Source organism: Buteo buteo, chromosome 17 (assembly GCF_964188355.1).
Source record: "Buteo buteo chromosome 17, bButBut1.hap1.1, whole genome shotgun sequence".
Classification (NCBI taxonomy): Eukaryota; Metazoa; Chordata; class Aves; order Accipitriformes; family Accipitridae; genus Buteo; species Buteo buteo.
The window spans coordinates 24,064,037-24,077,875 of record NC_134187.1 but is presented as its reverse complement, the minus strand read 5'-3'; the positions used below and the strand labels follow the sequence as shown (position 1 = coordinate 24,077,875).

General features: G+C 37.1%; 1 protein-coding gene across 1 annotated transcript in view; it reads left to right on the top strand.

The window, feature by feature from the left end:
* CSMD1 (CUB and Sushi multiple domains 1) overlaps positions 1 to 13,839 on the top strand; it is a 1,222,061-nt gene that overhangs the window by 1,107,919 nt on the left and 100,303 nt on the right. Inside the window, exon 48 of the mRNA XM_075049874.1 lies at positions 2,672 to 2,818. Coding sequence (XP_074905975.1) covers positions 2,672 to 2,818 — 147 coding nt within the window. The remainder of the gene's footprint in view (positions 1 to 2,671; positions 2,819 to 13,839) is intronic.

The window sequence follows — 13,839 nt, the reverse complement described above, 5'->3', positions numbered from 1 at the left end:
GCTTGTGTCCCTGTGGCCACATTAGCAATGTGCTTTGCTAGGCTAATTAGTTCTACCTCTCATCATGATGAGTTTGTTGGGGCAGAAGGCAATGCTGATGTGACTATACTGTTTCCAGTGATGGATATACCTCAGACTAGCTTGTTCAGAGCTAGCTTAGGTATTTCCCTCTATGGCTGCATTTTGCAATAAATATATGTCATATCCCGTATGGTCCAAAACAGCATATCTTTATTTAGGTTAGTAGAACTGCACTGATCTATCTACAGCAGGTAGAAGTACGTCACCAAACTTTACGCAGAAACTATATAAAGATTGGCAAAACAACTTTTAGAGAAATAGTATTTGCTAAGGCACAGGTCTCTAGTTACTTTATAAGGCAGCTTCAGAGTGCAAACCAAAATAGTGACTACACCTAACTGACTACATTGTAAATTGTAGTACTTCAGCAGCTGGATGATGATCAGTATAGGCATCCAGTCATTCCCACTTAGTCATACTGTTAGGAAATCCCCATCTGTATTCTAAACCAGAGAAGCCATATATGTACCATGAATATAATTATTAAAGGCTTTTGAACTTGAAAACACTGTATTAAGGCTGCTCACACTGAATAGCATTCATTTAACAGAGCAAATATTCTTCAATTATTTCTTTTTTTCTCCCTGAAATAAATCAACAAAATTCTGTCATTGAAAATAGACGGAAATGTCAACTTTTACCTAATATTCAGGAAAGCATCATATGACAGATCAGCACACAGAAGTTGAGTATTTATTTCCTTATATAGACAAACTCTGAAATAATAATAAAAATATCAGACTCAAGAACACCTAAGTCATGCTGCTGACTTCCATGAACATCATCTGAAGAGCTGCCTGCTAGGTAAGGGATGGAAACTAAAACTCAACTTCAGGAAAAACGAAGCAAACTAAAATACATTGAGTAATTCCTCTGATCGCCTAATGGCTAAAAAATACAGTGTGGCATGTGGTGCTGCAAACTAATTTCATCATCACTAATAAAGGAAGATTCTCACCTCTTCATGTGTAGTAGATCTTTATTTGTAATTGTACTCTTTTAGCTCCTTTATTTGAGAATTTGGAAAGAAAATATATATTCTAAATTGTAACAAGTAGTGTATTAAACAGATTTTACAAAACTCAGGGTGAAGCACGAGAAATGAAATGAATTGTCGTGTTCTAAATCACTTTTTCAAGCAAAAATAGGAATTGACCTCAGCAGTCCTCATCATTTATCCTACACCGTAATCATCAAACACTAACTCTCTAATATGAAAAACAAACAAGTCGTAAAGCATTTTGAAGAGGGCATGCTGTGTCTAAAGCTCTGCTAATTTGTTCTTATTTTGTATATGTATTTATTATTTAGAATTTATTTAGTAATACTCACGTAGTTGTAATGTTGTCATTATGGTGACTGAACTGCAATTCCTAAGAAATGGGAGGTTGTCTTAATCTTTATGGTTTGTTGTGGTTTCTTTAGCCTCCCTTTTGTACCTTAAATGTCCCAATCAGAAAATATTCTTATTGGACTGGAGGGGGAGAAGGCTGATAACAATTGTATTCATTTTTAGGTGCCATTTGATTCAATTTTATTTTTGTGTTTTCATGCAACATAAGAAGAGCTGATCAGGCTGCAGCTGCTCAAACTCAGCAAAAATGAAAGAAGCAGCCTCTTTATTTGAAATAGCTGCTGTGGCCAAGATAATGTTGGTTGAACATGGCTTTCCTAAACTTGAAAAACATAGAGGCAAAGATGTAGTGAGCATATGAAAGGGAACAGTTCAGCTGGAGAAATCATAACCTTCATATGGAAGAAGATGCCATTTCATGTTGGAGAAAGCTTTCAGTTGGAGATTGGTTTGACATACAGATATTTTTTTTTTCTCTTGCATACATGTTGTTTTATTATATAGTTAGCCCTCAGATCATTATTTGTGCTTCTAGGGTTTTATTGTGCTGAAGATATTGTGGCCTAGTGCCAGCACACATTTTTTCAGCATCCTGTATTTACCATAAGTGGGTATTTTTTTACATTAAAATGATACTATAATAAGCACACTATCTTTTAACAGACCTGAGTCCTAATGAAGTTATGTATTGTAAATTCATACTACTTGTACATATGTGTATTCCACAGTGAAACTCTGGTGAATTTACATGGGACAGACCATTTTTTAGCTAATATTTTCACTATATAGTATGGTGGTGTTTAAAATTATACAAGCTGTACAATGTCAAAGAATGTATAGAATTGCTACCACTCACTAGTAGCGAAAAGAGCTTAAATAAATAATAGATAGAAAAGGACAAGGAGTAGAAACGTAATCTCATTCAAAGTAATTGGACCAAATAGAATTGTTTTTAAAAAAAATCCACTATTTTTTCAGTTTTTATGGAAAAAACACTCATTTTATATTTCAGTTTGTTTGTACCAAGATTTTTTATTATGCCCTCTAGTGAAAACCTAAAACTGGATGGATAGTTTAAATAGAGATCTGTTAATTATTTCACTGCCAACGATGTGCCAGGTTATTTCCTATTCTTTCCTTGTATATTCACATTCACAGCTGAGTTAAAATATAGAAAGGATTACTTAAACTGGTAGTACTTTAAAACGTCAATGTTTTTTTTGTTCATCTCTGAAGGTTCTTCTGGGCAAAGCCCTTTACTGGTTGCTTTAAGTGGAAATCATACCGGACAACTGAACTTTACAAGCAAAATGAATCAGCTATATCTTCGCTGGTCAACTGATCATGCAACCAGCAAGAAAGGATTCAAGATCCGTTACTCAGGTAACTGTTAATGCTTTCCATTAAATTATACTTCATGGTTACATATACTATTTAGCATCAAACTAGACCTTGTAATACAGTGTCTGTTTCTCTAAAGAGAATTGATTATAATGTACATTTTGAGGATGTGTAATCACTCTATTGCAAGTTCAAAGTAAGCACTCTCCATTGTTTCCCAGTTTGCCAAAGCTTTCCAGATTAATACTTCTCCAGTGAATACTTCTGTCTGCAACGTGCTATCTTGTCTTACCAGACCTGGAGCAAGGCCTTTGAAATGCACTGGGAGGGATAGCCCTTAGATTTACACTAAAGTACTCAAGAGTGAGAATTTTTGATCCTGAAATGGTATATGGTACTCCACCTGCAATTCAGTGCACAATTATTAGGTTTACAATTTCCTTGAGTTGCAGTTCACAACTCTTATTACTATGCTTTTCTTCATGTACAAATAAATGGAAAACCGGGGTGAAAAAAAATCCCTCACTTCTTCAACAGGCTGCATGTGAATCTGGTATTGTGGTGACATGAAAATATGTAAATAGTCTATCTAAATAGTGTTAAAAATTGTCCCTTATTAAGAAAAAAATGAGTTACCAGTATTGCAATACTGGATTATACTCTATGTGTAGACATATTGACCCTTATTCAGTTTACAGCCTATTTAAGATGTTTTCACACATACCTCTGCAGACACATTGCTCTTGAAAGACTTGGCTTAGGGATCTTTTACGTGATGTAAATAGTGAGAGAGAGAGAGACAGAGGTGATAATTACTGTCTGTTCTTAACATTTGCTTTTTCTGTGTTTGGACTTGATTAACAATGTAAAGGTTGTGTGTGTTAATTTTGGTGGCTATTAATTGTCAATATAAATTAAGTAGAGAAAGGAATACTAAGAATGTTTTAGAAGAACGTTTTATCATGCACCAGGTATCTCCCATCTAGTCAAGCTAAATGCCATTTAGGGAGATGTTTTTCACAGAGCTCACTCCTTTCCTGTACCATCCATGCACTGGCCATCTAACCTTTGGAAAGTTTCTCTTATAACTGAAACCGAAGATCAGGGCTGAGCTCAGAGTGTAATAATGATCATTGTTTTGGGGACTTAAGAACTATAAGCACAACTAAGAGTAAACAGGAAAAAAGCCAGTTAGTAAAAGCATTATCTCCACCTTGCATGCAGCATTTGGAATATTACTACAGACAAACCGAAGCTGAGGGACAGGGGAGAAGGAAGTTGTTTTCAAGCGTACCGGAGATTCATTTAGTTTTTCATAGGGAAAAGGCAATTTCAGGACCTAACGGATGGATTGAGAGTGTGGAAGAAGGAATGAAGAGAATCTGTCACATAACCCTCAGATGTGTGGCAGTGAAGGGAGTGGGTCTTCTGTCATGAATTTAAAGTGAGGAAAGAATATCAGGGTTACAAGAATAGACTTCATGTGAAGGATTTATTTTGTAAGTATCAAATTATTAAGGAGACTGATTTTTGAGGAATGGGAAATTATTTGACACCTTTGTGTGTATGCAAAACATGTTTTTCAGTAGTGAAGAAGTGGTCTGTCTAATTGCTGGGCTCAATTCATTGATTATTATGGCACTAGCCACAACTAATAATAACATTGGGAGACTGGAGAGAGATACGCAGTCCTTATGGCTATGTTTTAGGGAAAAAACAACTGTTTTGCTTTTTCTGCTTCACTAACAGTCACTGCCTGCATTTTTCTCTAAACTTCTATACATTTTATATGAGATTCAATGGAAATAATCAGCATGAAAGAAGAGTAGCAGTGAGCGGCAGCATAAACAATTGGATTTGAATCTTAATGAGGGAAAGCAACATCGTGAAAGTAGGAAAAATACAAGATCCCAAAAAGGCTATTGATACTGTGGCAGCTGTGACTGAGCCAGCAGGCTTCCTCATAATGAAGAACCTATTGAAATGAATTACTGCCCTCCCACAACCCTCCCCTTCTTCCCCAGCTATGCCTGTGCACAAAATTTTGCAAATTGTACTTTTGTCACAACTACATTTCATTTGTAGATACAAATTTTCTTCACTTTTAAAATGCGCTAGAAGCTTTCAAAAGAAGGCTTAATATTTTCTTTAGCATGCAACTTTACTTGTGCAAGCTATTTGTCTAATGTTACTTGTATGTTTTCTATCTTGTCATTTAAGGCTTTTTGCTAAATCTTAGAAAAGACCTATAGCGTTACGGCAGAGTGTTATTCTTTTAAGGGCTTTAACATATTATAGAGGCACTGGCATGATTTTAATCCAAATAATAAATTTCCTAACTGTAATAACACCTAGGTATTGAATGATCTTTTTCTTAATCTAGTGAGTATCTGTATAGCATAGTGAAACTAGGAGGGGAAGCATCAGTTAAAATTTTTGCAGCTCTAGGGAAGTAAACCCTTTTTTCTTTTAAGGGATGTAGCATGGTAAAATCACTAAAATGGATGCCAAAAATATAAGGAAAAGGTATTGTGTGCTGAAATAGTCTCTCTTTTTTTTTTTTTAATGCTTGCTAGTTGTTTTGTAGTGCTTGAACTGGTGCAGCTGGGTTCCACCAAAACTGTGCAGTTTATTACAGATGGGGAAGATCTGTTAGTACAGAAAGTGGAACTTGCTGAGCCCAGGCTAGGAAACTCACTCTGTAAGAGATGAAAGTTTTAAAATGCTTTGAAAGACACCTGCAGAATATGCTTCTTGGCATTGTTCTCCCTCAATAATTTATAACCCTGCATGCACATTCCTACCCAAGCAAGGTAGAATAAAAGCATAACGAAGAAGAGGTGGGTTATTTTTTTTTAAGTAGTGGTGGAAGGAGTGAAAGTGCACTACAGTACTTGGCACATCTGCTGGAGGCATGGTGATTTGGGAAGCAGAGGGATACTCTTTGCTTGCTACTTTGCAAGTTGACATTGCCTCTGTAACATTTACAGGCTTTTGTTTGACTTCTGGTTAGTCATTCAAGACTAAATAAGGCAAGTGGTTACTTAGCTAATTTGTAATTGCCTGCCAGTAGAACTGTGTGCATATATATATATATATATATTAAAAACCCCACCATAGATCTCTATTTTACCTTATGTATTGGGTTTGCCTGGCAAGGTTTTGGTAGCAGGGGGGCTGCAGGGCTGGCTTCTGTGAGAAGCTGCTAGAAGCTTCCCTTGTGTCTGGTATAGCCAATGCCAGCTGGCTCCAAGGTGGACCTGCCTCTGGCCAAGGCTGACCCCATTAGTGACAGTGGTAGTGCCTCTGGGAGAACAGGTTTAAGAAGGGGGGGAAAAAAACCCTGCTGCATAACAGCAACTGCAGTCAGCATAGGGGAGTGAGAATACGTGAGAGGAACAGCCCTGCAGACCCCCAGGTCAGTGCAGAAGGAGGGAGAGGAGATGCTCCAGACGCCAGAGCAGAGATTCCCCTGCAGCCCATGGGGAAGACGATGGTGAGGCAGGCTGTCCCCCTGCAGCCCAGGGAGGTCCACGGGGGAGCAGATCTCCACCTGCATCTCAGGGAGGACCCCACGCCGGAGCAGGGGGATGCCCCCCAAGATGGCCGAGACACCATGGGAAAGCCTGTGCTGGAGCAGTCTGTGACTGAAGGACTGCAGCCCGTGGAAGGGACTCAAGTTGGAGAAGTCCATGAAGGACTGTCTCCCATGGGAGGGACCCCACAGTGAAGCAGGGGACGAGTGAGGAGTCCTCCCCCTGAGGAGGAAGGAGCGGCAGAGACAAGGTGTGAGGAACTGACCCCAACCCCCATTCCCCATCCCCCTGCACTGCCGGGGGGAGAAGGGAGAGAAAACCAGGAGTGGGGTTGAGCTGGGAAGGAAGGGGGAAGGTGTTTTAAGGTTTAGTTTTTATTTCTCATTACTCTACTCTGATTTGATTGGTAATAAATTAAAATAATCTTCCCCAAGTTGAGTCTGTGTTGCCCATGATGGTAATTGGTGAGTGATCTCTCCCTGTCCTTATCTCGACCCACAAGCCTTTCGTTACATTTTCTCTCCGGCTGAGGAGGGGAGTGATAGAGCAACTTGCTGGGCACCTGGCGTCCAGCCAAGGTCAAGCCACCACACCTTTATTCTGCTCTTTTAACCTCACCTGTTATTGCAAGAAGCTTAATTCTTCACTGTTCATTTCATCTTATTTTTAAGCTTTGTACCTGTGAAACAACTGTTCCTATTTCTTCTCTATTTCCATTCAAAAGAAAAGACTATTGATTGCTTTGGTTTTGTCTTTACATTTTCCAGTAGCTGGTTAGAAGTGACAAGGCAATTGTATGAAGAATTTCATCAGACTCTTTATAGTTGTTTATTCTGTGGTTCCTAAACTTTTAGGTGGTGATTTGCTGTTGTAAATACAGTAGGAAAATCACAGAATGGAGGGTTATACTGTACTTTGAATCAAGAGAAATATTAACAGGATCATTCATAAATGTTGAACCATCAGTAAGAACATCTGTACTATAAATAGCAGGTTATTTAGTCAGATATTTCATTTTTGAAGATGCAGACATTCACAGTTATATCACTAAAGAGGGAATAGGCCTTTGCGAATTTACCTTGCTGTTTTCATACTGTGTACTTGTTAGATTTAAAGATAAACTGCAAAAGAAAAAGAATGACAGACAGACCCTTTTTTGTTGTCTGGTTGAGTATTGTTCTTTTTTTTTATTCCATACATTATAAAGTGAAAAATAACATATGGAATGGATGGTCCATTAATTAAGGAAATGTTTTAGTAATCAGAAGAGATATGGTTAGTTTTCTTGTGTGACCGTACCTAATTAAGCCAGTGTCTGATTTCTTATCTATAAAGTGAGAATGTCTAAAGTGAGAATGATAGTAAACCTCTGCCTTATTGGATATTTAAACAATAGCAGCACAAAGGACGTAAGATCCCCTGGTAATATGATAATGAATACAAGTAAGTATCCAAAAGGGAAGGTTAGAAGGAAGCAGTGGACTAAGCTGTGACTTTTTATCTGTCAACAAAAAATCTAGCATGTAAGTGAAATGAAGGCAACATGGGATTTGAAGGAAGTTTTTTTGTTTATTTATAATTTTAAACTTAGGACTGTTTCAGTAAATAGTTATAAGTATCTTCTTCATATAAGTTTTTGGACTATTGATCAAAGATACTGCTGGGAAATTAAGTCCTTTGCTAAAATAAATTCTTAGAGAAAATCTCTTATTATTCACTGTGAGACTGAGATTTACAAAATCATCTAGGAGGTTTGGACATCCAGTTTCAAAGAACATTAATTTGGAATTGGGAGTTACTTAATTGAACTTCCCTTAGACAGAGTGCCTCAAACAGCAAAAAAAAATATCTCAGCATAAATGTTTAAATATTCCAGCTCGTAAGAGAATATGTGTTGTGAAAGGAAAAGTATGGTCGTGCAAATGCAAAATCATTGTTTATCTATGCTGCTGTCCACACATCAGTTGACTAGTGATATGTGATTTAGCTAGGCAGTTATTACCCTGTTGGTCTTTGGTTGCAAGTGACAAATGGACATTGTGATTAGAAGTGAGCTGAAAATATTCAGTATGTTGCCTTGCAAAAAACACTCGTGTTTAAGAGGCCTTGAAAGAATGTGGTTGCTTTGTCATTTGGAAAAGTAAATTAAATCTGTAAATGTAAAGCTACTTCAGGTCATTGGAACAGCTTCATAGAAGTTTATCACATTTTGTGGTAAAACATTGTCATTCCTAGATGAGAGCACTCCTGTGTCATTGCACCTATATCTGCTAAGCCTCATGAAGTTCCAGGACAGATCCCCTCTCAGAAACCGGCTGGGAGAAAAATGGCATTTTTATTCTAGTTGTCCTTGGTACAAGGCTGCAATTTTTTATAAGCACTCAGTAGAGATTCCTGCTTAAACCCAGAATTTTCAGTCTGCTGGCAGTGACTGTAGTTTTTGGTCTGACATTCTTTAAGCATTTGCTTACACTCCAGATCTTCAGACATTTTTTGTTTATTGCGTTGTGTGTGGTTCTTCAGTTAAAATGTCACTTCCTGATCCTAGAAGATATTGTGTTTGCTTAATCCTGGACTCTAAAGGGAGTTCCGTTTAAAGAACAGATTAAAAATTACCAAACTGTAGATTAAGAAGGGAATTTATGGAGTATTACCAGTATTCCTTCATTGTCTCAACAAGTGTTAATGTCTTCAACAAGATTTTTCAGAGTTGTAAAATAAAAACCCATCTTCAGAATTCTGGATCATTTGTTTCAAATGCTTTCCTTCTTTTCATGCTATGTATAGCTTAGACATAATAAATTGTCTGAGTATCAGACTATTCATATTTCACTGCCTTTGCAGCATAAAATACTGGGAGTTTTGGTAGGGCTTTTACATGCATAAGAACTACAGGCACTGCTTGCCTGCGTCGTTGCTGGCTTCTTACATACTACCTGCCTGCTGCCACTACTTTAAAATGTCATTAATCAACATTTTGTAGGAGTAGGAGGTGGATCTGATCTATGTTTTAAACATAAGTTATCCAAACATATATGATTCATATCACCAAATGCACATTATTATGGGTATTAGAGATACTGTTAACAGTCATGGAATTGTAAAGTTTGGTAATCTGTGGGTACAGCCCCTTTCTGGTATGTGGGATCCTTTCTGTACTGCCCTCTGCTGAACTATTTATTGTACTTCAAGGAATTCACCTCACTTCATGCAGTCCCATTCACCATACCTGGTTTGTCCCAAACCTCACACTCATCCTGGTCAAAAATACCTCTGCCAAGCCAGTCTATCTGTGCTCCCCAAGCTTTCTGTCTGATCTCCATCCTTGATTCACCCCTCCCTACAAATCACAGCCTACTTTTAGTGGTTCTCTGGTAGACAATATAAGATAGTTCTTTATCCAGCTCTTGTCAATCTTTCTCTCCTTTCTAGCTTCCCATCTGAATTTCCCTTGCTTCCTCTTTACAGTGTCTCCCCTAATTCATTATCCTCCTTCTTCCTTGCTGCAGTCCATGATCTTCTCTTTCTCTGTCTTCCACTAGGCAATTCCAATTGATTTTATGTATTTTTCTTTCCAATTTCTTTCCCTGAATCATACATATGTTTTCCTTGCACCACATTTTATTCTGAACATAATCTCAGTCTCTGATACATCCATCCTTTCGATGCCACTTCTAATAGCTAACCTGGTCCTTCTCTTTCTCTTGTTTCCATCACTGGCTCTTAGCCCCCAATCCCTCCCTCCCTATTTCTTGTCTCAGTGCATAATCTGTCATGACTGTTCTTCCCTGGGGCTCTTAAACCAGGTACCTTGGTGTCAAATATTCTTTCTCTCTTTTCTCTAGTTATAGCACAGCTCATAGCTTTATTTTCACACTTAAACCTCTGCCATTATCTTTCACAATGTCAGATGATCACAGAGCTTTACCAAGACATCTCAGTTCCCACATCTCCTCTTCCTTATTTCCTCCAGCCCCATGGAGCTGCTGCCATTCACTCAGTGAGACACTTGGGGTGGCAGGAAAAGTAAGCAGTAGTGACAGTAGGTTGAAGTGATGGTTGAGAGCAGCAGATATACAGGAGTCATCAAGGTAGCTGGGGAAGGAGGCTATGGATTTCTATAGGAAATTTGCAATAATAGCCATTAGGAATTAAGTGTATTTGCCAAAATGATGTTGAAGTAAATTCTGAGAATTATTGCTGTTCTGTGTTCCTGTTGTTTTCTTATATCAATTTCTTCTTCTTAGTTCAAAAGATTTTTTTTACTTGATTTTTTTCTGAACACCACTTAGGTCACTGGAGAGCTTAAGCTATGCCTTTGGGTTCTGGGCATTGTTAATTGTTACAACATAAGCAACAATTATGACTGATAGATTTCCCCTGTGGCGTCCCATGAAATTTTCAGTATTTTGACGTCATTCTGTGTAATTTGGCATCCTGATTGTCCCATATTTCATGCCATTTTAAAGCTGATCTCTTTGGAGGTTCATATATATTATATATTGTTGAAATTAACCACAGCTAAAAAAATGACAGGAAGTTCCATGGTAATCGGAATGCAAAGTACAACCCATTACGCTCAAAATCTTGTTACGGGTAAAAAACCTATGCTTTATATGTCTAGCCAAGAATTTAGTGTTAATATAACTGAAATGTTACCAGTTAATAAAAGAATTACTAGTCTAGATTAAATGGTTATAGGAAAGAAAGAAGAAGAAAGAATAAATGAAAGCTACTATACAGAAAAACAGTACGGTTAGAATTGTTATACACAGACTTCCCATTATCTAACCTTTTCCCTGGTGCTATGGTCATGCTTCCATTGCTCGTCGGAAACCCAAGATTGATGGCTTCAGTTTGGTGTTTGTATGTTGGGGGAGATACTGTAGCTCATCAGCAGTTAGAGTCCTTCAATGGGAAAAGTGTAATGTTGATGATTTCTTCCTTGCTCTAGGATCCACTTAGGATCATTTTTGTTCACTAACACATTTTTACACTCTGCTGTTGGTCAAGTCCAAGTTACACATGATTTTACTATACATAGTCCATTTTACGTGTAGTTACTATTTCTTTGCTCTTTGACCTAAGCCTGAAAATGATTTTTGCCCAGCTCTGAGTTATAATTTTTTTAACTGACCACTGGTGAGTTGTGTGTAGCTTTAGATGGTGCACAGCTTGTCACCCTCTTATCATACCATGCCTGTACTCCTCTACACTGTACCCTGTGTCCTCACATCTCAATGCCTCTGCTGTTACACCAGGCCTGTGTTTGTCTACACATCACCATGGTGGAGTCCTAAATATCTTATTCTACACAGAATAATTACTTGTTGCAAGTACCTATATAGAGCTATGATTGCACCATAAAAAGATAATAGAAAATTACAATCATAATTCAGAAGTAAAACAAATCAGGCATACCCACCCACCCAGAAGAAAAAAATCTGTTAATGCTAAACAAAGTAAAAACAAAGCTGCATGCAGGTCAGAAAAGGTTGAGACAACACAAACCTGAAAAACCTTGGTCTTGAGAACTTGCAAACTCAGTACAAAGTCTTTGACCTGTTACTAGCAAAGGCAATACTGCATTACTGGGTTACAGGGTTACACATCATATGGCAAATATTTTCTGTTTAGAATTGCAGTACTAAGGAGATCAATCTGGAGTTTTGTCTGAATGGCATATTATGTTTAGGACTCACCTGCTATTCTTAAGGTCTCCTAGGATATTTAAAATTAATTAGTGCTTAAGAGGCTACTGAAGATGACTTCAGTGGTCTTAACCACTGGACTTTTGGTCTTAACCAGCTTGTCTTGCAATAAAAATATAAATTTTTCTTCAATAGGTTGAAAAGAAAATTAAAGCCATTTTTATTGTGCTTCTTTAGATGTCAAATCCCCTTTCAAATTTAAAGAGTATTTTAGTAATTTATTTCATTTACTTAGGAGTGTAACTGAATGTCACTCTGCTTATAAGAGATACAGAACATGAACCCAGACAACTGTTTTACTGGACCATTGTAGTTTACTGATTTTCATCCTGGTTTTTGTTTTTTTCCTTTTTGATTTAGTTTTTTCAAATAATCCCCCAAGTGAAAGAATATATAAAAATGACATTTCAAGTAGAAATAATGTTGCTTAATTGAGAACTATAATTTGTAGTAGGATCTCAACAGATGGCAACATTTTTCAGCATCTTTAATGTAGGACCTAGTTTTACTCCTTTTGTTGGGTGGCATTTCTTAGAAATATTGACTTTGATACACTGCATCTAAATCTAGACAATTGAAGGAAGCATCTCAGTTAGGAGTCTAATCAACTCCATAGTCTTTCCATAGTCAGTGAACAGAAACATCCATCTTTAGGTGGTAACTGATATCATAGGTGCATCTTAGGGACTTGAAATATATGTACAAAGTAAAAATAAATAGAGAGCTAGATTTTGAAAGCTGAAAGAAGGAAATCAAGGATGTGTGCAAGAAACAAAGAATATGAAAAATATTTATAGATATAAACCAAATTCTGTAATTATGCACTTGTGAAATAAAACCACAACTTCTACTGGATAACTGTCTATAGAAAATGAGATGAACATCATAGTATGCCTAAGACACATTTCAGTATGGTGTAGAGAGTTAGTATTGTAGCAGCAGTTACAGTCTCAGTGTGCTTGGTACTGACGTTTAGTTATCAGTGGAGTTCAACACTGTCTTCCCTGTGAAGAATGTTCATAGGCTTATTTCAGTGGTGGATGTTCAGCCAGGTTTATTTTCTACAAGCCATGGACCTGCCATGCTTCTTCTGTAATCTCTGTAAGCTTGACATGGTGCACTGCTGCAAATACGCAGTGACTTGTACATCCATGTGGAGTCAAGGTAATTTTTCATATTGCTTTTATCCAGTGATAAGTGTTTGCATGCAACAAACAGATTTGTGTTAAACTCCACATGTATGTCAAACTATCCTGTACTTTTGCTTGACCTGGATCCAATTTGGGTAATCATACACCATCCGTATGTACAGGTATTGCAACCTTGTTTTAAAAAGACCTGGTCTTTATTACTCATTTTCTGACACAATTATAAATGTTGTACTTTTTTTACTTCCTCATCACGTCTAAACATTTTGTCTATATGTCACAAGTTCTTGAGGACCATACTGGTCAGAAAAACCTCCCTGTGGGCCGTATTTGTAGTAGTAGTGTTTAAGGTTTAGCAAGGTTTACTTTCATATCAAAACTTAGATTTAAACAAGTGCATTCCATCTTACTTCAGATATAGTGTAAATTCAACATTTAAGAAGCTGCACTCACTTAAATTACATTATTTTGCTAAAAAAATAATACAATTGTCATGTACTATCTTTGCAGGAACATGTATGTAAAAAATTACATGAATTTTAATCTGAAAAAAGTGCATCTGATGAATCAGTCTATAGTACTTTGTCATGCAAATTTTTAACATATTTGGCAAAATGTTTAATTTTTTACTTAGATGCCTATGTGCACTGGATTTTTTTAATAAAACT